The sequence below is a fragment of the Cricetulus griseus genome, unplaced genomic scaffold (genome assembly GCF_003668045.3).
Source record: "Cricetulus griseus strain 17A/GY unplaced genomic scaffold, alternate assembly CriGri-PICRH-1.0 unplaced_scaffold_141, whole genome shotgun sequence".
NCBI lineage: Eukaryota > Metazoa > Chordata > Mammalia > Rodentia > Cricetidae > Cricetulus > Cricetulus griseus.
In genome coordinates this window covers 36,248-61,075 of record NW_023276855.1, presented here as the reverse complement: position 1 = coordinate 61,075, position 24,828 = coordinate 36,248, and the positions used below count along the sequence as shown (strand labels likewise).

The 24,828-nt window shown below is 44.6% G+C and overlaps 1 protein-coding gene across 1 annotated transcript in view; it reads left to right on the top strand.

Moving 5' to 3' along the window:
* LOC103163467 (pescadillo homolog) overlaps positions 1 to 4,458 on the top strand; it is a 9,627-nt gene extending 5,169 nt beyond the window's left edge. Inside the window, 10 exon segments of the mRNA XM_035453724.1 lie at positions 186 to 215; positions 917 to 1,033; positions 1,128 to 1,202; positions 1,318 to 1,404; positions 1,567 to 1,697; positions 2,038 to 2,163; positions 2,301 to 2,485; positions 2,826 to 3,007; positions 3,099 to 3,260; positions 4,065 to 4,458. Coding sequence (XP_035309615.1) covers positions 186 to 215; positions 917 to 1,033; positions 1,128 to 1,202; positions 1,318 to 1,404; positions 1,567 to 1,697; positions 2,038 to 2,163; positions 2,301 to 2,485; positions 2,826 to 3,007; positions 3,099 to 3,260; positions 4,065 to 4,148 — 1,179 coding nt within the window. The 3' untranslated portion in view covers positions 4,149 to 4,458.
* Positions 4,459 to 24,828: the final 20,370 nt, after the last annotated feature.

The window sequence follows — 24,828 nt, the reverse complement described above, 5'->3', positions numbered from 1 at the left end:
ACAGGCAAATATCTGTGACACTGCAAGACCCCTGTCCTGTGCATCCACTCTCCATGGAGGAAATGCTCGGAAGCCTTTACCACAGCATCGTTGCCCCTCCTTCCAGGTGTTTGTTCGGAAGCTCTGCAAACCCTATGGGAAGAGTGAGTGGAATTTGTGGAGCGCCTGAAGGACAATAAACCAAGCTACAAACTCGACCACATTGTCAAGGAGCGGTGAGTCCTGCTCCTCAGAGTGCCCCTGTTGCTGCTGAGTATTGTCCCCATTGTATCCCAGCACTAGGACAAGACCAAGACTGACTGACAGAGTGCATTCCTTTTAGAGGAGTTAGACCAAAACCACGCTAGTAAATCAGTGTCGTGATTATGAGTTGCACTGGGTACAGTAAAGGTTGTAAGGCAGTGTGCAGAGAACTGGGGTGTGCAGTACATTTACATTGATGACCTGTGCCCCTCCCCTGGGCAGCCAGTGGTTGGGCATACAGCAGTGGGACTTGGGGTAACCTTTTCTGGCCCATGGACCATGAGCTATATACCTAGGCCTTGCTGGGCTCTGGAAAGTCTGCCTTAGTGCTCACAGCAGCCCTGAAGCAGATCTTAGGCATGTGCTGGGATGTGGGTGGTAGACAAGGTGTGTGTTCTGTCTAGGTCTCACTGATAATTGAGGGAGGAGTGGGAGAGCCAGGCCAGGAAGAGGTAGGGTCGGCTGTAATGGTGCACTGTGGACTAATTCCCTTGTCTCTAGCCTGACTCCCCTTTATCATATGGGATCCTGGCACTGATCTCCATGTACTCATAGCCTTTGGGTCCTGCATCCAGAGCCTGTGTTGTACTTGAGATGCCTGTGAGTTTGTGTGCATAACACCTACATCCATCCCTGTGCTTAACACTGCTGATGTGTCTCTTTATACCCCCAGCATCCAACAGATGTGGACTACAGGGTCATGGCCACCTTCACTGAGTTCTATACCACTCTTCTTGGTTTTGTGAACTTCCGCCTTTACCAGTCACTCAACCTTCACTATCCACCCAAGGTAGAGACCCAGCACCTTCTCACTAGCTTGGATCTAGCCCTTCTAGCCACATATTGAGGCTCGGGGCTGTAGTTGTCCTCTTCCTTCTTTCCAGCTAGAAGGTCAAGCCCAGGCAGAGACATAGATCAGCGAGGACACATATGCATTGGATTCTGAGAGCTCTCTGGAGGTAAGTGGGTGCTTTTATGACTTACCCTTAGCGCCCAGACCCAGATGTGGCCTCGAACTGTTTTTGCTCCCCACCCTACCCCACACCCAGATGAGGCTCTGCTTCCCACCTACAGAAACTAGCAGCGCTCAGTGCCAGTCTGGCCCAAGTGGTGGTGCCTACTATAGAGGAGGCTGAGGCCAATGAGTTTCCTACTGATGGGGTGAGTGAGCAGTGTGCTGCCTTCCGGCAGTGCACAGCATGGGACAGGATGGGGGCCGGGTCATCACCTAGAATCTGTGGGATCTAGAAGGAAGCTGCCAGTCCCTTCCTTCTGGTGGAGCTGGATGGCCTGGTGGTGTGAAGCTTGGCTCCTTGTCTCCAGGAGGTGACAGCACAGGAGGAAGATCGCAGGAAAGAGCTGGAGGCACAGGAAAAACAAAAGAAACTCTTCGAAGGCCTGAAATTCTTCCTGAACCGAGAGGTGCCCCATGAAGCATTGGCCTTTATCATCAGGTGCAGAGAGAGGCCTTTAGCCAGCCTATAGTTGGGGCTGTACAGTAGTCCAGTCTCCATCTTAGCCTAGAGGCCTGATGGTAACATCATGAGGGTGTCTCCACTCGGCTCAAAGCCGTGTGCAGAGCATTCAGACAGACACCTTCAGAGCACAACTGAGGGGAGAGCTGCTGTCCTTCCTGTCACTGGCTGAGTCCTACTGGACTAGGAGTGCAGGTGTCACCCAACCAAACAGGAAGCACTTCCTTGAAGGGTGGGTTTGTGAGTAGTAGGTCCAGAGAAGCTTCCAGGGCAAGCAGCTCATGCCTAAAAGGCTTACAGGTTTTCCCTGGACCTGTAGAAGTTTTGGTGGGGATGTGTCCTGGGACAAGTCTTTGTGTATCGGAGCCACCTATGACATCACAGACTCCTGCATCACCCACCAGATTGTTGACCGGCCTGGGCAGCAAACCCACATCATTGGCAGGTAGACTCCCAAAGCCCTCGTGTGACCTCTGTGGGGTGGGGCGTGGGGGTGAGGGGAGTGCTAGGCCCTGGTGATGCGGTGGTTGGTGCCTCTGGTTGTTCCCTTGTGACCTGTCTTTGCTGGCCGCTCTGCACCAGGTACTACGTCCAGCCCCAGTGGGTGTTTGACTGTGTGAATGCCCGGCTCCTCCTCCCTGTGGCAGAGTACTTCCCTGGGGTGCAGCTGCCCCCACACCTCTCACCCTTCGTATCTGAGAAGGAAGGAGATTACATTCCCCCTGAGAAGCTGAAGCTACTGGCTCTGCAGCGGGGAGAAGATCCAGGTGAGCTGGACAAGGAGGGATAGCAGTATGGACAGGCTCTTCTGGTGGCCCTGGCTCCTATGCCCAAGCTGGCCATTTCCTTTGGCTATGGAGTTGGCAGGCTCCAGAGAGGAGGACAGCTGGAGCAGAAAGCCCTCTAGCCTTTCAAGCATTTGCAATGGTAGTCTGGTGTTGACATTTGGAGTAGCTGAGCAGAACAGCCTAGGGTTGCCAGTGTTTGATGGATAGCAAGCGTGTTTCCTTTGAAGGCAGCTCAACTGGGGCTGTGCGAGCTGTTGGGGGCCATTGGGGGAGCATCCTTCTGCCTTTGGAATGCAGACGCTTCACCTGCTGTCTGCAGGAGACTTCAAAGAGGAAGAGGACGAAGATGAGGATGAGGATGATGAAGATGATGACAAAGAAGGTGATGGTGATGGTGATGTTGTGGGGGAAAATGAGGATGAGGAAGAAGTGGACGCTGATTCAGAGAAGGAGGAGGAAGCACACCTGTCGGTCTTGGAGCAGCAGAGGCTGGAAGGGAAGGTAGGGAGGGAAGCACTGGACAAAGCCCTATTTGGGAAGGAGCCCAGTTCCCCAAACACCAAGGGCACATGCAGCTACATTGTTTCCGCAGAAGCCCAAGGTGGTGGCCGGCACTGTGAAACTGGAAGACAAGCAGCGGCTGGCCCAGGAGGAAGAAAGTGAGGCCAAGCGCCTGGCCATCATGATGATGAAAAAGCGGGAGAAGTACCTTTACCAAAAGATCATGTTTGGCAAGCGGCGCAAAATCCGTGAGGTGAGCTCAGGCATGTGGCTGTCTTCTGGACAGACCCTGGCCCATTTGGCCAAAACTTGCCGCCTTTGGAGTTCTTTTGGTTTGGTTTGGATTTACGCAGCTGGGAATAGAAACCAAGGCCTCACGCTAAAGAGTCCCGACCACTAAGGAACCTAACTAGTCCCCCATGCCTACCCATAGCTGTCCTAAGGATGGGGTAGCCCAGCAGACTTGGGAAGTCCTTCAGCTCGGTGTGCTTGTTCACAAAGCTACCCGTGCTTGTTCAGCGTGTGTCAGCTGGGAGTTCACTTGAAGTGGCTGGCAGCCTTGCCTGGGTGGGGGGGTGAGCAAGGGGACCAGATTCTTCTTACATAGCAGTAGCATGGTAGCTCCTCAGGTCTTTCCATGACATTGTACAGTGTGACCTGTTCCCTGTTGATGGTCATGCTCAGGAAACAGATCAAAGCCTGCCCACCTCTGAATGGTTCTTAGTAGCATTACCTGTGTTCCAGGAAGGAGTCTCCTCCTTATGCCCTCTCTGCCAGCTCCCAGTAAAGGTTTGAATGGTGTTCGTCTTTCCCTCAGAGGAGCTTGGGGAAGAGCCAGCCTAGATTCTCCAAGCTGGAGATTTGTGAACCATAAAATGAGCTATATGGGCAATAGTGGGGTTCTTCTCTTTCACCCTGAGGTACAAGTCGGGGGTCTTTGGTTATTTGTTTGTTACCTTTTCTAGAAGCTCTGCTAGTAATGGGTAGCTGTAGTAAGGGAAGAGATCCCTCCCTGCTTTCCCCCAATCTCTCCTGAGTTCCTCCTTTCTTCTCACAGGCCAGCAAGCTGGCAGAGAAAAGGAAAGCCCATGATGATGCTGGGAGGTCTGAGAAAAAAGCCAAGAGGACAAGGCCTGTATGAGCACCAGCTACCTCTCACTGGGAGTTGGACAAGGCAGAAGCAAGCTAGTGCAACTCACGAGTACCAGCCCAACACCCTCATACTTTTGGTGGTGGTGACCAGCCCTAGCCTCCCGTGAAGTTCATGCTGGTGTCTGGACAAAGAGGCCTCTACCCAGCCCAATTCTTACTCCAGGAGTCTGACAAACATCCTCATTTTGCTTTGCTTTCCACAGCCTCCTACACAGCTGTGCCTGTAATTCTCAGGATGCTGTCTTGGAATAAGGGGGGGGAGCTCTTATTAAATGGCTGGACTTTTGCAGTCAATTGGATTCTGTGTTCTGAAGTCTACCTGGGGTTGGAAAGGAGTCTGTCACCTGGACAAACCCAGATGGGTCCAGGGATGCTAGGAAGGACATAGGTTCTGGGCGTGGATTTCACATTCACCCAGGCCTGGTTCCTGTTTCACAGCTCAGGTGATTCTCTGAACCTGCTTCCTCAAGTCAGGGTCTGACATTCTGGAACCTTTCTACAAGCAGTGTTCTGAAGGTTCACTCGCCCAGGTATGGGCTATAAACGTCTCCTAGCTTCTATCACTTCCTGCTGGAGCTCATCAGAAGGTGGAAGAAGTTTTAGGATTTCTGTTGTGGTAAAAAATCATGACTAAAAGCAAGCTTGGGAGAAAAAGGTTTATTTGGCTTACACTTCCATATTGCTGTTCATTATTGAAGAAAGTCAGGACAGGAACTCAAACAGGATGGGAACCTGGAGGCCCGAGCTGATGCAGAGGTCATGGTGGGGTGCTGCTTATCTACTTGTTCCTCATGACTTGCTGAGCCCACCCTAGAAAACCCAAACCTACCAGCCCGGGGATGGCACTATCCTCCATGGGCTGGGCCCTCCTTCATTTGTCACTAATTGAGAAAATGCCTTACAGCTTGATCTTATAGCGAGCGGCATTTCCTCAGCTGAGGCTCCTACCTCTGATGACTTAAGTTGACACACAAAACCAGCCAGTACAACGGACTCCGTATCGACTTGACATACAAACACATCATTAAGCCACAACCCTTCCTTTCTTTTTTCATCCCCAAGATCTCACATTAAAAACATAAATAAAAGCCCCACAGTCTTTACCAATGTAGTTCAGGTTGGCCTCAAACTGGACATGTAGCTTAGGCCGGCCCAGTCTTCCAGATGCCAAGCTTTTTCTTTCTTTCTTCCTTCCTTCCTTTCTCTTTCTCATTGCTGCGGAATTGACCCAGGGCCTCAAAAATGTTAGCAAGCAACTACATCATGTTGTTTTTCAGGTTGGCTCACTTCTCGTTCTTTCTTTTCATCTAGATGACTTCTGGGAATGGGCCTGGTATATATGATGTCCCTTTTTTCCCTTGACGATGCTCACTGAAGTTTCTCTCTCTCTCTCTCCCCGTTTCTAATCAAGTTGCCATTGGCACACATAACTTGGTACGCTTTATACACTTGTCTATAGTGACAGGTCAGTGAGACTCATTTGACACCACTGCATTCTGGAAACATTCTCTCCAGCCTTTACCCATCTTACAGAATGAACAGTGCTTCTCTCACTGTTACAGGGAAGGAAAAATTCCCTCCTGTGTGGTTTCTTCCTCTAACAATTGCTTCACTCTGTCCTTTTCTGTGAGGCAAATTTCCTAATTGAGGGTTCAGCAAGTGCTGCCACCTTTTCTGGGGGTGGGCCTGGAGGGCTCCTCTCAGCAAGCAGTCGTGGGCACCTTAGGTAACTTTCCCAGGGAAGCTACCTGGCCGTGCTGCCTCCAGATGCAAATGGTAGCACACCACACATGTGGTCACGGGCAGTGTGTATGACCTCCTGCAGCCTCGGGAGTTTGGAGCATCAGCTGGGAGAGAACTGGAAAGTTTTAGACCTTGATTTTACACCTCCCTCTATCCCCAGCTTCAACTCTCTTGGATTCCAGTTCTGAAGCTTGGACCTAACCTCACATCTCTGTCTCCTGTGAATAAGGCCACTGCATCCAGATCAAACCACACTCCTCCCAAACAAACAAATACAACAAAAACTCAGCAAGACACCCTGTTAAAATGTTAGTGGTTTTGTCTGTTTGTTTCTCTGTGTAACAGCCCTGGCTTTCCTGGAAATCACTCTGTAGACCAGACTGGCCTCAAACTCAGAAAGATCCACCTGCCTCAGCCTCCCAAGGGCTGGGATTAAAGGCTTGTGTTACCACTGCCAAGCTGAGTTAGCAGTTTTAATTGCAGCAGGGAAAGTGGTGAAGTAGACAGGGAAGACTGGTTCTGCCTTCTGAAAAGATTCTCTAACCTTCCCTATGAGTAGGGTCTGGAGCACTAAGAGGTTAAGAGTTCTTCTCCTTCTGTTCCTCAGAATGCATTCATTATAAAGTCCAAAAGGCCTACAAAGGAGGGTGTTACACACGTGTCCTTACTAGTCAGCTAAAGTTAGAACTGTGCTCAGAAGAACCTTCTCTCTGCCCATTTGCCTCCTCTCCTTGAGTTAAGCCTGCTGTCTTCCTCCTCTCTAACTGCTCCAGCCCTGTCAGCATCCTTCCTGGGAGTCCAAAGAGCTGGCAAAAGCAGCCCCCTGTTGTGAGCCCTGACAGCTGTACAGACTCTGAGACTAACCTCTCCACACTTTTGTTTTGTCTGTACTGTCCCTAACAGTTGCCCGAGATGCCTCTGCTGCCGAAGAAGCCCTGAGAGTCCAAGGCCAAGGGGCTGGTGCTGGGAGCTCTCTTTACCAGTTTCCTGTTGCTGCTCTACTCCTATGTGGAGTAGTCTTAAAAGTCCTTGTTAATTACGAAAACTAGAAGCCGTATTTAAGAGTTCTTGTTTTCTAGATCTGATGTAAAAGGCTTGCAACCCCATTCACTCAACATGTATCCTTGCCTTTTGTTCCTTCCCTTTTCATTGTATCCTAAGCAGTGTATAGACACCATGCCTTCTCACCCCGTGAATACTCCTCCTAGAAGACTTTCGGAGGCCAGCAGGGGTGCCCTCAAATCCCGATTTAGGTTGAGGCAGCCAGCTGAGCAGTCCTGGTGCACCCCACAATACAGCTTGCTTAACTGGGTAACTGTGGACTTGGTCTTTGATCCTCACAAGTCTCAGGCTTAACAAGTCTCAACCAGAAAGTTCAGATTCAGTTTTAAAGAGCAGTACTTTAGAGGGTAATGGGGGAAAGTATGGCCCCGTTTCATAAACTACTCTGAAGTACTAGGATTATAGCTATTCTTCATAGAACGATACTACAGCAAATGTAAATCACAAAAGTGATTGAAGCCTGTTTTGTTTCCCAAAAAGCTTCCAGATGCACATGGAGTATTTAAAAGACCTGACATTTACAATGAGGAAAACAGAACCACAGCACTTTGGATGCCAGGCTGATAAGAAACTATCTGTCAGTTTATTTGAGGAGCTAGAAGCTTAGTGGCAAGGGCTGAGGGACTGCAGAGTCCCGAGACTATATCCACAGTGAGCTTTATCACCTGTGTCCTGATCACAGACAGCCAAGTCACCCCCTTACAAAGGAACTCTGCACTAATGGGAGGTGAGCCACATTGATGGTCCTTTATCTTTCACAGCTGATGAGCTGTCATTGGATCATTTTGCTTGCTTAATGGGATTCTGTGTAAAGGCTCTGTTTATGGTCTCAGGCTCATCCCTCATTTAACCATCAATGACTGGAACAGCAGTAATAACAAAATAAAGGATTAGTTGAGCCCTGTGGTGCCTGCTGGGCATAGGCTGAGGATAGCAGGGAATTAAGACTTCCCCTGAGGAGGCCCCTGCACTCCTGGGAGCCTCCGGAGGTGGACTGGCGTTTTGCCCTGCTGGGCAGGGGGACTTCGAGAGCCCATCCCACTTGAAGGGATTCGCTCTGTCTCTGAACACATGGGGAGGGGCCTAGGCCCAGCACAGGAAGATTTGGTGGACTTGGTGGAGCCCCGGTTGGGGGCCCTACCCTGCCTGGGGAGTGGCGGGTGGATGGGGTGGGGGGTAGGTTGGAGGTGGGGGAGAAGGAATGGGGGTGAGGGGAGGGAGAGGGAGAGGGGAAGTACATGTGAAACAAGCCTGTTCCCTAACTTGAATTAATAATAATAATAATAATAATAATAATAAAAGACATAAAAAAATAAAAAAAGACTTCCCCTGAACCTTAAAGGTGGTGTGCCCTTGTTTACTTTTATAGTCCAACAGGAAGAAAACAAACATCCTACCTCACTGGAGTTTCCTACCTCTCTTGTGCACAAATCCTCTCCCCCCCCCCAGCCACATACGGGAACTTTGGGGGAGCCGAGGTTGTGTTTTGCTTTTTTTCTTGAGAATGTAACTCACAGGCCTCTCCCTTCCCTTTCCTTCCACCAAACCCTCCCATGTACCCTTCCCCAGCTCTTTAAATTCCTGGCCTGGAGCTTTTTTGAGCCTGTAAGTCTGTCCTCCACGCGCCCCCCTCCCCCAGGTAAGAAAGAAAGAAAGCTTCTTGGCTTTCTTTTTTCAGAATATGCGGATTCAGACTTCTCGCTATGCAATTCCCAGGGGCCTTTTCTGAAAGACCAGGAGAGAGTTAAGAAACGAGGGAGAATTATAGGCTGTAGAAAGCTTCAGAGAACGAAGGAAGCAGTTTGTCTCTTTGTGGGTGGCAGGGAGGTAAAGGCAAAAGGAGGCTGCCAGTGCAGCTGTTGGAAAGAAGAGCAGAGACACAGCATGAGAAGAGAAGAATTTTTTGCCTAGCAGATGCCCCCATGGTAGAGGAGTCATGAGGCAGAGCCATCCTTAACGGTGAACAGGTTAACGGGATGAGCAGGTCTGCGGCTGAGCCCCCCCCCCACGTCTCCTTCTTATAGACCCTCTTACTCCTCCCCCAATTAGCGTAAGCATTGCTCATTGGTTGAGTTCTTTCTTCCCGTCCTACTGCTGGGGCAGCTGGGGCCTTGCATTTACTCAAAACCTTCTGCACCTGCCTGAAACACAAAGCTGAAGGTGAACTCAGGATCAAGGCCTAGCAACTAGGCAGCTAATCTAATGAGACAACCCTTCACTTGGGAAACCTGTGGCTTACTTAGTAGGTGTGGTGAGTGGTGAAATTCACCTTTTTCAAGCTGGGGTAGAGTTGAAAAAACACAAACATTTCTCCAGTTTCAATATATTAAGTAAGCCGGAAGCATGGCCTAACTGAGAACAAGGCTCGGTGATGCTACATGCTCACCCTTTACCTTAATAAGTCCTCAGGAGTTCGGCTGAGGTCTAGATGGCCATTGTCTCTTCAGAGTGTTTGCAGAATCCCCACATCATTAAATCCAAGTCAAAATCTACCTTGTTAGCCAAGGTGGCATGCCCAAGAAATTTAAATTTTATATTTTCCACCTGGGTGTCACATCTCACATGACATATTCTCATAGTAGCTTTCCAGGTACCAAGCAGGACTTTAAAATTTATACACATACATACATACATACATATACATACATGTAACAATAATGCAAAAAGAGATAATGAATTTGAAAGAGAACAAGGAGAGGTATATGGGAGAGTTTGGAGAGAGGAAAGAGAAGGGAGAAATTATATAATTAGAATCTTGAAATCATTTTTGTAAAACAAACATTTTTGTAAGTTATTATTTTAATCACTCAGATTTGTGTGCTTCCAGATGGTGTTGTGATTCATGCAGACGGCATGCAATGATCTAATCAAGGTCATTAGCATTCTATCTACGTAAACATTTTATATTAGGTGAACATGTAATCGTTGCTTGCATTCTTAGGATACAATGTGGTTATTTTGATGCAATTATACAGCATATAAGAAACAAATTCAAGTAGTGTTGCTCTAACTTCATCATATGTTTGGAGTCATTGAGACCCTCTTTTCTAGCTATAATATATACTGTATATTAGAAATATAATACAAAATAAGTATAATATAAAATTCATGAGTTTACTGAAATTAGTCTGCACTGAGCTGTAGGACTTCAGAACTTTACTCTCACTGTATTTGACACTTGCTCTCTGACTCCCCCACTTTGGCTCCATCTCAGCCTTTAAAATTCGTAAGACATCAGGTATCTTGCTTTGTCATTTTATCACGCCTCCTTATTCACTTGAGACAAAGTCTCTTCTAAGCTTGGGGTTCACTGTTTGGGGACTAGGCTAGCTTACTGACTGACAAGCTTCAGTCATCCCCAAACCTCAGCACTGGGGATTTTAGGTGTGTGTAGACACACCTGCTGTAGCACAGATCAATAAAAGACCCAGAGACTGATATTGAGGTACAAACTTCTAGCTGAAGATCAGCAAAGCAAAGCAACTGATCACTAGCTCTTACTCTACCTCAGACTGAAAGGCGATCCTGGGTCCACCAAACCTCAGACTGTAGCCTCTCCTCAGTGTGGCTAGAGAATCCTGAGAGTTCAGAGTCTTCCTATCCTCAATCCCTGATACTGACTACTGAAGAGCCTGCTCCTATCTTTCATACCCCTCTAGTGCTGGATTAAAGGTGTGTGATTCCAGGTGCTGAGATCATCTTTGTGTAAGCCACTTCTCTTTAGGACTGGATCAATCTTGTATAGATCTGGGCGGCCTTGGACTCACAGAGATCCATCTACCTCTTAATCCTGAGTGCTAGGATTAAAGGTGTGTACCACCACCTCCTAGCTTCTGGCTGCTGGGATCACTACTGCCTGATCTCTATAGCTGGAGGCTGACTTTGCTTTCTGAATCCTCAGGCAAGCTTTAATACATCATAAATAATATGTCACCACATCTGCTTTTATGTAGGTGCTGGAGATCTGATCTCAGGTTCACATGCTTGTGCCATAAAGGCTTTTACTCAGTGAGCCATCTCCTGTGCACCTTCATATTACCAGCTGACCTAGCCTGTGGGGCACTTATCAATGCAGGAACCTGGGTGGGGGATACAAATGAAGGACAGCAGACACAAAGAAGGGTAACAAGACGAAAATGCTGATCAAGCTCTAAGTTTATTAAAGGAAGGGCAGGGTTTTTATAGTGGTGGTGGTGGGGAGGTGTTTTCCAGGGTGGGGAGGGTGATAAAGGAATGCTCAACCAGGCAGGAACTGTTGCAAGGAGGTAGCACATCTCTGGTCTGCAGGCCTAACTGCAGGTGGTCATTTGAGAAACAGCTCTAAGAAGAGGAAGCAGAAATTTAAGCTTTGGGTTTTCCACAATGGTGTTGCTCAGGATCATTACTTGTTAATTAGGTTGGCTCCCTGAAACCAGCTTTTTACCCAGTTCATGAACCTAGAATTTAAAAGCAAAGCATTCAGGAAATTTAAGGGTCATTTTATACTTTGCAAAAGTGTCTAAAGCATAATTTAGGTTGAACAAGACAGAGTATCAAAGCAAGTCATTTAGGAGTGGGCCAGACTCACCTCCTTTTCCTTTGGCTCCACACCCCTTCCACACAAAAGGATCTGAGTTTCCCCAAAGTGTTTGCTTGAAGGATTTGCTCAAACCTATTTATTTAGAGCTATGTAGGTTTTCTTGCTAACCTCATACTAACTGATATAGCATTTCAAGCCTGCACTTCAATTTCATGAAGTGGCCCTCCTATGCTTACTAGTCATACTGGGATGTCTAAATGACCTCGGGATAATTCTGGATAGAGGTGACTTTGGAGTGTGAAGCTACTGAAGTGACCAGTGTAGCACCATACTGTTCTGATTTTATCCTGATTCCATTTTGTGTTTAATCGGGCACTTTTCAACTCCCAGTGCCCAGAAGAGTCTTGGCAATACACTTGGGAGTTTCTACTAGCCTGTTCATGGCCCAGCTGTAGAACCAAAACAGCTGGTATGTTTTGCCAAAACAAATGGTACAAGGGTCCCCTGAAGTATCTTGAGTGAGAATAGTGTGGTTCTTCTGATTTGTGCCTTTATAAATGTTGTGTCCAGCCAGGCTATGGTGGCACACACCTTTAGTCCCACTACTCAGGAAGAGGCAGGCAGATCTCTGTGAGTTTAAGGCCAGCCTGGTCCACAGAGTAAGATCCAGGACAGCCAGGACTGTTGTACAGAGAAATCCTGTCTTGAAAAACAAACAAACAAACAACTGCTGTGCCCCTCAGTTTCTGTGCCAAGAATTCTTTGATAGTAAGAGTTTGTTCTAGATTGCTGGCTTTAACAAAAGACTCTTATTTGGCTTTATATGTGTGTGGTCTGTAACTCCCTTGCCTGGACTATGACATTATGCACTGAGGTGTTTTAGTTTCTCTGGCTGATAATGACAATCCAAAGCCAGAAAGGAAAGGAAGATGGGACCCCTAACAATGGGAGATACGCAGCCTGAACTGGCCATTTCCTGTAACCAGGCAAGACTTCCAGTGGAGGGATTGGGACATCAACCCAGCAACATGACCTTCAACCACAATTTGTCCTACCTACAAGCTGTGCTGGGGAAAAAGTCGTGCAGAAATTGTGCAAGTGGCCAACCAGTGATTGGTCCAGCTTGAGACCCATGTCATGAGAGAAAGAGCTCACCCTTGATACTGGAGGGCCAGGACCCAGAGGCTGGATAGCCCAGAGACCTAGGATAGAACCAAACATGACTGGCAAAAAAAAAGTCATGAATGTTGGGTTCTGGCCTCCACGGGGTCTCTCTGAGTTGCTTGTCAGCCAATAGCCACAGGTGCATCCTGTACTCTAGTCCTGGCTGACAGCCCTAGCCTTGCCCTCTAGCATCAACCTCTAGTTGTGACACCTGGGAAAACATGGACTCTCACACCTGGGGTTTCTCCTCTGTGCTGTAAATGTATATAAGGCTGCTCTCCCCCTGGAATAAAGTCAGACAGATGCACATAGCATGAGCAGCCGGACGTCTCATCTTTTAATTAAATCTCCAGGCTTTCACCTAATACTCAGACTTACTTGTGGTTTAGATGCCACAAATGAAATAATTTGTAATGATATTCTGCAATACTCATAAATTGGTTCTCGAGGTCAACTGTCATCGGAGAGGCTTCATCCAGCAACTGATGGGAACAGATACAGAGACCCACAGCCAAACATTTGGCAGAGCTCGGGAATCCTGGAGAAGAGGGGGAGGAAGAATTGTAGGAGCCAGAGAGATCAAGGAAACCCACGGAAAAAATTAACCTAGTCTCATAGTACCTCACAGAGACTGAGCCAACAATCAGGGGCCTTCATGGGACTGACCTAGGTCTTTGCATATATGTGAGAGTTGTGTAGCTTGGTCTTCTTGTGAGGTTCCTAAGCAGGGGGAGCAGGGGCCGTTCTGACTCCGTTGCCTGCTTTTGGGACCCTTTCCTCCCACTGGGTAAGGTTGTCAAGTCTTACTGCAGAGGAGGTGCCTAGTCTTCATGCACCTTGATATGCCATGGCTGGTTGATGTGCATGGGAACCCTGCCCTGTTTTTGAAGAGAAACAGAGAAGGAATGGACGTGATGGGTTGGTGGGAACAACTAAGAGAAGAGGATGGTAGACTAACTGCCTTCAGGATATAAAAACAAAACCAAAGTAATAATAAAATGATAGCAAAAATAATAATCATGACAATAAAAGAAGAGGAGCCCACTCTAGCTAGAGGACCAGGGTCCATGGACTCTATCATTTTCTGTTAACAGAATTGGGTTTTGGTAAATTGATTAACCCCTCTGCTCCTCAGATTACTTGGATGTAACATAAATATGTGGATCATATAATTTCTTTCCTTAAAAGGTATATTTTAGTTTTAATTATATGTATGCGTCAAGGTGGCATATGCAAATGTCCATAGAGGACAAAGGTGTCAGATCCCCCTGGAGCTGGATCTACAGGAAATTAGTTATCAGACAGGAGTACTGGGAACTGAACTTGTGTCATCTGCAAGATTAGTACACACTGAGCTGCTGAACCATCCCTCTAGCTCCTGGGTCATATGATTTCTAACATTTCCCAATTCAGCTGTTAGAGTCCATGAATATTTGAAATTTCACAATTAGACATGATTGTCACTTTCACTCCTTATAAATGATTTAATGAAAATTCAGAAAAACAATGTATCTTTCTTACTCAACTTTGGAAAAGTGAGTCATTGGGACAGCATTACCCAGGAGATCAAAAACCCTGAGTGTTGTTTGCTGATAAAATGTATTATAAAATTATATATTTCTTCTTAGAAGAAAAAAAAGCAGAGAGGCAACTGTGAGGTATAGACAGCTTTTACAGTCCAAATGTGAGTGGGTTGTATGTGATCTTGGATCGGGTTCACCAAAACTCCACCAGGCCCCAGTCCTGCTGAGACAACCACCTTGCCTTCCTCTGTGCCATCTGGGTCAGTTGGGGCAAGCCTTTCTCACTGTGTACCTCCCAAATCCCACCCTTGGTCCTATTGGCTTACAACTGTTTGTGGAGATGGAAAATGCCCTCCACTGCCAAGGGTAATGTTCTAACTGAGCCAGCAAGGACCTAGAAACAAATATAGAATCCCCCATGATTTATCTAGTGCCTGCTGGGTTTCAGTCCTTGGAGCTTTAAATATGCTGTCTCACACCACCCAGGAATATAGTTATGCATTGCAGACTGATAATTAACAATAATCTTTCAAGTCGTTAAAGTATCCTGACTTATTTTTTAATAGAACTTTTTGTCTTATTTCAAATGAAACCATATATGGCTACCTCTTTACTCACCTCATTAACTCTTGTACTTAGATATGATTTGTGGGTGACCTACCCAGCAGTTACTGGCTCTGTGTAAGAGCGAAAAGCCTTAATGGAAGCCAATCTTGCTCTGGATGTGGGGACTCTCCATTACTCTGTGCAGGCAAGGCTAATGGAGCCTTCTGGGAAGAGTTGCTTTCCATGTTCGGAGAAGTCTAGTGTAAAGCACTTTCCCTTCTCCCCCCTGGATAATGGGTTGGTATTTGAAGCATGGTATTGTCTTGGGCTGGGCATAAAGGCACACAGCATGATGATGTATTAAAAAGACAGGAAAATCATTAGCCTTTGACAATAACATTGGCTCACTGAACTGGCAACTGTTAGGTCTCATTTTAGCTTTAAATCTAGAGTCATGTGCAGTAATATACCCCTTTAGTGGCTAGGTAATTTTGAACCTGGAGTCTGATGACAAGGAGTCCAGATCCTCCTGCTTGGGGCGAGCACTCCATGGAGCCTACCAGGCTTGTGCCTTCAGGCTAGATGCTGAGGTGAATTCGAAGGACTTGAAGGTATGTGTACAACAGGGTACATGGGAACTCCAAGAAAGGAAAGTCTAAAATCTGTGAGATATTCTGATGAATCTTCTCATGACTAATGCAATAGGATAACAGCATTTTTTTGTTTGGTTTTTTGAGACAGGGTTTCTCTGGGTAGGTTTGGAGCCTGTCCTGGCACTCGCTCTGGACAACAAGGCTAGCCTCAAACTCACAGAGATCTGCCTGCCTCTGCCTCCCGAGTGCTGGGATTAAAGGTGTGTGCCACCAACACCCAGCAAGAGCATTGCTTATATAGCATTCTTGACTCACAAACTGTCTGCTCTGTCTTTCATAAGGTTATTACCTGATTTAGTAGTTTTTAGTTTCTCCATCTTACAAATACTCTAGGTGAATTTTGCACTCATGAGCTGTGGGCAGTTTAGCTCTATGTTATCTGTATTGGTTGTGTCATTCCATTTTATTTCATCCCTAGAACATGACTTAATTTCACTGTGGTCAGAGGATATGGACTGTTTAATAATTTCATCTTCTTGAAGGTTTTTTAGATAGTACCTGAAAAGTATAAGAGTATAGTATAAAAAAAGTATAAGTATAGTATAAGAAAAGATTATTCCAGTTTAAATTGTGCATTCTAAGTGAGCAGCTATATTGTGTATTCTTTTTATTCTTTCCTCTTGCTATGTTGTAGCATCAACACATACTGCACTTGAATGGAAGTGACTGTAATTAGTGTGCTTAAGCTTTGGTTCTTTCTTATGTTATATGCTGGGGATTGAACCAGGACCTTCTGAACTCCAGGAAAGTGTTATTCTCAGACTAAAGGTGCTTTTTAAAATTGTACAAAGGCACTACCATTATATGAAATACTAGCAAGATAAGTTGTACATGGAAGAGAGGGTGTACAGAAGCTTTAAAGTGTATGCCCATGAGTATTCTTAGAAAGATAAGCATTTTATACTAAAATAAATTTAACCTCAAGGATTAGCTCAATGAATAAAGCGCTTGCTTTTCAGCCATGATGACTGGAGTTTGAAACTAAAAGCTAAGTGAAAGACTGGTAAGGTGCCCACCTGCAATCTCAGTACTTGCAAACTAGAGATGGGAGTATCCTTGAAGTAAGCTGGCTAGCCAGGCTAGCCAAATCTGTGACTTTCAAGCTCAGTGACGGACCCTATCCCAAAAATAAGGGTCAGAGTGATTCAAGAAAATACCCAGTGTCAACTTATGGCTTCTACATGCATGCCCACACACTTATACCCATCTACTGTGAACATGCAGACACACATGCACAAACCATACACATGGCAAAAACAGCTTAACTTGAAAGAAAAAGTCAGAGTGAACGTGGTAAAACATTACAGTATCATCATGACCAGCAGGAGTCACGGGCATCAGAGTATGTAGCTGTGATGCTAGAGGAATGGAAAGGGTTGCTGAGGTGGCCGTGGAGGGGCTAAGCGAATGGCTGCACCAATAGTGAGTACAGGTGATTGGACCATAGATTCCGAGACAGAACATCACGAGTAGAAATGGGAGACGGACATTGGCAAGTCCATGAAACCTTCTGGAAACCAAAGAAAGAGCCACTGAGAGTTTGAACCAAGGGTTATATTATGTTTCCCCAGAGACAGGAGTTGGCAGTGGCTCCAGGCCTTATCTCAGGAAGTATTTTCCTTATCACTGCAACAAAACACCTGACGGGAATCACATAAGAGAGATGATATTTACTTTGGTTCAGAGCTTTATGTGCTATCAGCCCGTAGTTGTGGAGATGGCATTTTGCTCATGGTGGCGCTGACCATGGTGATGGGAGACTGTGTGTTAAATTTGGAAGGATTTGGAAGCAAAGGGAAGGGTGGGAGTTATAGCCTCTCCCTACTCTTTAACTTTTAAAGGGTCACACCTGATTACCCACCTTTAAGGACCCACAACCTGCAAAACTTTCAGGCAACCAGGTATTCAAACAAGTGAACCTGTTGGAGGCCATTTCAAACTAAAATCATAAGAGATCTTGTGCTAGTGAGAAAAGATAAGCCAATTTGGAGTATTTTCTAATCAGGAAAATCTGAAAGGTCTAATCTGGTGTTTCTCTATACCGAGAGAATAGTGCTAATGGTACCTATGGCCCCTGGACAAGCATCACTCAGTATTTTAGAGTTTGTGAGTGCTACATAAAATTATTACACTCAGATGACCCATGTAGCTTCTGTCTGTCCACACTAATTGATGGTAGACTGCCCTGAGAAACAGGTGGCCTGCTTGTCTGTAGAATTTGTGTGGGGAGTACCCACACCAGATTTGGAATGGAGCAAAACTCTAGAAACTGAAATTCAAAGCATGAAATTATGTCATAATCCAACTATCTTAATAGAAAGATGCAGAAGAAAAACCCTAATGTGGATAACATTAAAATCACAGAAATGGTTCCAGCCCACCTTCCAGCACCCTTCCTGGAGCCCCCTGAGGCCTGGAGACTGTGCACTGGGGAATCCCATCCCAGTAATCCAATCCACCCAGAGACTGCCAGCACCATAGTACCTTTTTCCTTCAGCAGCATGAGGTGTAGGCATGGGCCTGATTGTAGCCTGCCTTCTGATGCCTGGCTCAGAGCAGCTTGAGGCCTGGGGACTACTACTGGAAATCCCATCCTGGAGGTCCAGCCAACCCAGAGACTCACTGGTACTTGTCCCACCTTCACCCACTGGAAGAGGAGAGTCATCAGAGTGTTGGACCTGCTCACACCCACTGGAAGGGAACCTTGGACCCATACCAACAGGACAGGCAGAGACTCCTCCTGCACTGTAAGAAAGGATGGGAAGAAGACAATACAAAAACAAATTCACGAACAGAAAAACCAATATAACACCACCAGAGTCTACGGACTCTACACCAGAAACACCTGAACATTCCAATACAGAAGAAACAGAGAATGACCTTAAAAACAACTTCATGATGATGATAGGGGCCCCCAAAGAGGTTATGAGAAAATCCCTTAAAAAAATAAAAGAAAAAAACAAACAAACCAAAAAATACAAGAAATCAACAAATCTCTGAGAGAAAGCCAAGAAAAAAAGCAAACAATTCAAACCATTCAAGACCTGAAAAATGAAATAGAGAAAATAAAGAATATACAAACTAAGGGAATACTGGAAATAGAAAAGCTGGATAAATGATGAGGAACTGCAGATGCAAGCATAACCAACAGAATACAAGAGATGGAAGAGAGAATCTTAGGCATTCAAGATACACTAGGAGAAATAGATTCATCAACCAAAGAAAATCTAAAGTCCAACAAATCCAGGAAATATGGGACACCGTGAAAAGACCAAACCTAATAATAATAGGTATAAAAGAAGGTGAAGAAACCCACCTCAAATGTGCAGAAATCACATTCAACAAAATCATAGAAGAAAACTTTCCCAACTTAAGAAAGACATGCCAATGAAAGTATAACAAGTTTACAGAACAGCAAATAGAGTGTACCACAAAAATGTGCCCTCATAACATAATAATCAAAACCCCAAACATACAGAATAAAGAAAGAATATTAAGAGCAGCAAAGGAAAAAAGGTCAGGTAACCTATAAAGGCAAACCTATCAGAATTACACCTGACTTCTCCGTGGAAACAATGAAAGCCAGAAGGTCCTGGATAGATATTCTACAAAAACTAAGAAACCATGGATGCCAGCCCAGACTCTATATCCAGCAAAGCTTTCAATCACTATAGATGGAGAAAACAAGATATTCCATGACAAAACAAGATTTAAACAATACATATCCACTCTTCCAGTCCTATAGAATATTCTGGAAGGAAAACTCCAACCCAAAGAAGTTAACTACACCCAGAAAAAACATAGGCATTGGATAATTCCACTTTCCAAACAGCCAAAAGAAAAAAAATGGGTGGAAATCCACACATAATTCCAGCACTACTAACAAATCCAAAACAAACAAGATGAAAATTAATGGTCATTAAAATACCTCAATATTAATGATTTTACCTTGCCTATAAAAAGACATAGACAAACAGAATGGATAAGAACACAGAATGCAACCTTCTGCTGCATACAAGAAACACACCTTAACCTCGAATACAGATGGTACCTCAGAGTATGCATCAAATGGATGCATAAACAAGCTGGTATACTAATTCTAATATCTAACAAATTAGATTTTACACTAAAAATCAATCAAATCAGATGAATGAGGTCATTTCATTTTCATCATAGGAAAAATCAATCAAGATGAAATTTCAATTCTGAACATCTATACCGAAAATAAAAGGCATCCACTTCATAACAGAAACATTACTAAAACTCAAATCAAAGATAAAACCCCACACACTTATAGTGGGAGACGTCAACACCCAACTCTCATCAATAGACAGGATCTTCAGACAGAAACTTAACAAAGAAACAAAGGAACTAATAGAAGTTATGATCCAATTGGGTTTAACAGACATCTATAGAACATTTCATGCAAACACCAAGAATATAACTTCTTCTCAGCACCCCATGGGACCTTCTCTAAAATTGACCACATATTGGCAATATAGCAAATCTCAACAGGTACAAAAATGGAATAATCCCCTGTATCTTACCAGAAAACCTGCTTTAAAGTTGGAATTCAACAACACAAATTGCAGAAAGCCTACCAATTCATGGAACAGGCACAATTGCACCATTCCCGGGTCAAGAAAGAAATTAAAAAAAAAAAAAACATAAAGACTTCCTAGAATTCAATGAGAATGAAAACACCACATACCCAAAATTAATGGGACACTTTGAAAGTAGTGCTAAGAAGAAATTTCATAGCACTAAATGTCCACATGAAGAAACTTGAGAATAGTCACACTAGAGAATTAACAGCAACACTGGAAGCCCTAGAACAAAAAGAAGCAAACTCATCCTAGAGTAGTAGACACCAGGAAATAACCAAAATGAAGGCTGAAATCAATAAAGTGGAAACTAAGAAAACAATGCAAAGAATCAATGTAACAGGAGTTGGTTCTTCATCAAAAATCAATAAGATAGACAAACCTTTATCCAAACTAAGCAAAAGGCAGAAAAACAGCATGCTAAATAACAAAATCAGACATGAAATGGAGGACATAACAACAGACCCTGAGGAAATCCTGAGAATCACCATTTCATACTTTGAAAATCTATACTCCTCAAAATTCAAAAATATAAAGGAAATGGACAATTTCCTGGATAGATATCATTTACCAAAATTAAAACAAGAATGATAAGCAATTTAAATAAACCTATAATTCCTAATGAAATAGAAGCAGTCATCAAAAGTCTCCCAACCAAAAAAAGCCCAGGGCTAGATGGCTTTATTGCAGAATTCTACCAGAAATTCAAGAACAGCTAATACCAATTCTCCTGAAAGTATTACACACAATATAAGCAGAAGGGATCATTGCCAAACTCTTGTTTTACAAGTCTTCAATTACCTTGGTACCCAAGTCACACAAAGACACAACTAAGAAAGAGAACTACAGACCAATCTCTGTCATGAACATGATGCAAAATATTCAAAAAGCACTGGCAAATTGAATCCAAGAACACATCAGAGAAATCATCCACCATGATCAAGTAGGCTTCATCCCAGAGATGCAGGGATGGTTCAACATATGAAAATCTATCAAAGTAATCCACCATATAAACAAACTGCAAAAGAAAAACCACATGATCAACTCACTAGATGCTGAAAAAGCCTTTGACAAAATCAAACACCCCTTCGTGATAAAGGTCTTGGAGACATCAGGGATAACAGGTGAAAGACCCCCTAGTCCTCTAAGGGCCTCACGATCCCAAGGAGCTCCCAAGACTCAGAAACCAGACCAAGAGCTGCAAAAGCAAGAGGGTTTATTGAACGAATGCGCATTCGGGTGTCAGCAATATGGGGAAAGCTGCACACACCCCAGCAAGGGTTACAGGCTCCTTATATAGGAAAAAACCGCAGATCAGCATACAGGCAAGGGGCACAAAGTGATTGATTACAAAGTACGATCTCATGTTAGGGTGGTCACCCAGGTGTGACCTGCTGTTTTACAAAGGAAAAACCGAAGAACGTACCCTGGAAAGTCCTTGATTGTCTGTTAGCCAGCCAGGTGTGACCCAAAGAGGGTTGTCTTGGCCATTGCCCCTGTCTAAACCATAGGATGTGCCCGGGATTGGGCCCAACTTCCTTGTAATGGCCAAGGCCTGTGGGAAACTTTTTTTCTCTGTTAACTAAAATCTTTTAAAACTTTTTCTCTCGGCAAACTAAAATCTTTCACAGGAACATACCTGAACATAATAAAAGAAAGATACAGTAAACCAACAGCCAACATCAAACCAAATGGAGAGAAACTCAATGTGATTCCTCTAAAATCAGGAACAAGACAAGGCTGTGCACTCTCTCCATATCTCTTCAATATTGTACTTGAAGTTCTAGCTACAGCAATAAGACAACAAAACGAGTTCATGGGGAAACAAATTGAAAAGGAAGTAGTCAAACTTTGACTTTTTGCAGATGTTATGATAGTTTATGTAAGTGACCCCAAAAACTTCCAGGGAACTCCTACAGCTGATAAACACCTTCAGCAAAGTGGCAGGATACAAGATTAACTAAAAAAAAAATCAAGCCCTACTATATGCAGATGATAAATGGACTGGGAAAGAAATCAGAGAAACATCACCCTTTACAATAGCCACAAACAACATAAAATATCATGGGGTACCACTAACCAAACAGGTGAAAGACCTGTATAGCAAGAATCTGAGTCTTCAAGGAAAAAAAATAAAGAAGATGGAAAGATCTTCCATGCTCTTGGATAGGTAGAATAAACTTAGGAAAAATGGCAATCTTGCCAAAAGCAATCTACAGATTCAATGCACTCCGCATCAAAATACACGCACAATTCTTCACAAACCTTGAAAGGGGGGGTGGAGGGGAGGAAATTAGGGAAGCAGGAAGGTTGAGTTGGTGGAAGAATAGAGAAGAGCAGGATGAGAGATACCATAATAGAGGGAACCATTATAGGTTTGATGAGAGATGTGGCACTAGGGAGATTTCCAGAGATCTAACATCAACTGGCAATCTAAGCAATAGTGGAGAGGCTACCTTAAATGTCCTTCCCCTGTTATGAGATTGATGACTACCTTATATGCCATTCTAGACCCCTCATCCAGTGGCTGATGGAAGCAGAGGAGACACCCACAGCTAAACACCGACCTTAACTCCTGGAACCCAGTTTCAGAGAGGGAGGAGAGAAGAGCAAAGGGGTCAAGACTAGGCTGGTGAAATCCACAAAAACAGCTGACCTGAACAAGCAGGAACTCATGGACCCCAGTTTGATAGCTGGGTGGTCAGCATGGGACTGATCCAGACCCCCTGAATGTGGGTGTCAGTGAGGAGGCCTTGGCAATGTATGGGGTCTCTGGTAGTCGATCAGTATTTATCCCTGTTGTTCTAATGGATTTGGAAGCCCATTCCACATGGACCAATGCTGTCTTAGTTTGGACACATAGTGGAGGGTCTAGGGTGATAAGACAGACTTTGCTGCTCCCACATGGAGGGCATCACCCATCCTAGGGAGTGGAGGAGAAATAGGGTGGGGGGGTTGTTTGGGGCAGAGAGAAAGGGAGGGAAAGGGAGCTGGGACTGACATGTGAACAAACTTGTTTCTAATTCAAATAAACATAAATTAAGAGACAGAAACTGTATTCATGTCTGTGTAACTCTTGAGTTCCTAAACAAGCACAGAGTAAGCAGTAAGATAGATACCTTGGAAGATGTGCAATTCTGAGATCACCAACTGAGAAGCCCAGTTTCTGTTCTCACTGAACTGTCATCGATACACCAGCTAGGTAAGCCATTTAAGATATTAATAACTGTGTAATTATACTGTCAGTGATAGAAACCATAAAAGCAGAACCACCAAAGAGGGATTTTGTATCTATTGCTGTCAGAGAGGCAAGGCTGGTCACTGATTCTGGTGGGATCTCAGAGATTAATGAATTCATCTTTGCTCTACAGCCTTTCTTGTTTAAAAAACAAAAAACAAAAGCAGCACTTGAAAGTTCTCCAAGAGGTTACTTCCCTCTGCAGAGTGACTCATATTTACTAAACTAACAAGACCAAATCAGGCACCAATTTATTTGCCTTCCTGGGGAGACTTAGCTGCCAAAATAACGAGTTCCTTCCCTCATGCTGGGAAAATCCATTCAGAAGCCTAAATCAAAAGGACAAAATGATGAGGGATTGTCTGATGTGAATTGAATTTCTGTGAGGTTCCAGGCACCAGACATGCATTTATGTGACAGCATTGCACTCAAATGATGACTCTACAAAAGAAGTACCTGAGGGCTAGTGGAGTCTCTCTGCCCTCACCTGCCCTAGCATGTAAGTTGGGGGTTACTTCCTCCTGTCTCTGTCCAAAGTATACAGTATTCCCTAAACACTCCACTAACAGACATTGACATTGAGAATATTCCTGGGAGCAATTACGATGCTGTGTGATTCATTTGGTTCATATGATGTAGAGATAAAAACCATGACAGGGCAGGTAGTATCTTCAGGCTTCTGTGTTCTGACATCTGGTTCTGCCACTTGAAATCTTAGCATGGACTCTGGACAAGTGAATCAAACTCCCAAAGAAACTACTTTCAACCCCAACAAATCGTAGAGGAAATTAAATAATGCCTGTCATGCAGAGAGTGCTTAGAAATAATAATCACCATTTTTATAGGAGATTAATTGAACCTGGATCTTCTGCAAGAACAACCACTTTTAATCTCTAAGCCTTCTCTCCAGCCCCAATAAATTATTTCTCTTAATTGGTTTCCCAACCCTGAAACTCTCAGCCAAGCATGCTCTTATTTTTATTAGTTTGGACCATCAGCATCCTCTGGCTTTGAAACTCTTCAGTTCTACTGCCTAGTCTTGAAGAGGCAAATGCCATGGAATTCACATCACATAATCACTGGAAATTGATTTGCTCATTCTTTCCTTACATATCTTTCCCTCTTCCTTCTTTCCCCCACCTTAATCACTCTAGCTTCTCCATTGCTTGCATTAGTCCAGTTTATTTCCCTCTTGGGAGATAAGACTTCCGATTTGATCCCCAAATGCTGGACTGATTGAACCATACTTCCCTCCTGAGCTTGCATTGGCATCCAAATACAAATTTGATGCCCTGCAGGGCTTTTTCTGATTTGGTCTCCTGCCTCCCATTTCTATCTTCTCTTCCTCCTGGATCTTCCATGCTGTGACTATGCTGAGGTAATGATTGTCATTACCTCCCACTTTACCCTTCCTTCTCCTGGAACATCAGCTACCCCATGATCAATAGTCATCTTTCAAGGGGCATTTCAAATACAGCCATACACATCCAGTCATTCTCTATCTCTCCCTCTGTGCTTAAAGGTCCTGTAGCTGGAGTTTCTTTCTAGCCTAGTCCTGCAGCCACCTTGCCCCAAATAAGCACACAAAGACTTACATCATTTTACAAACTGTTGGCC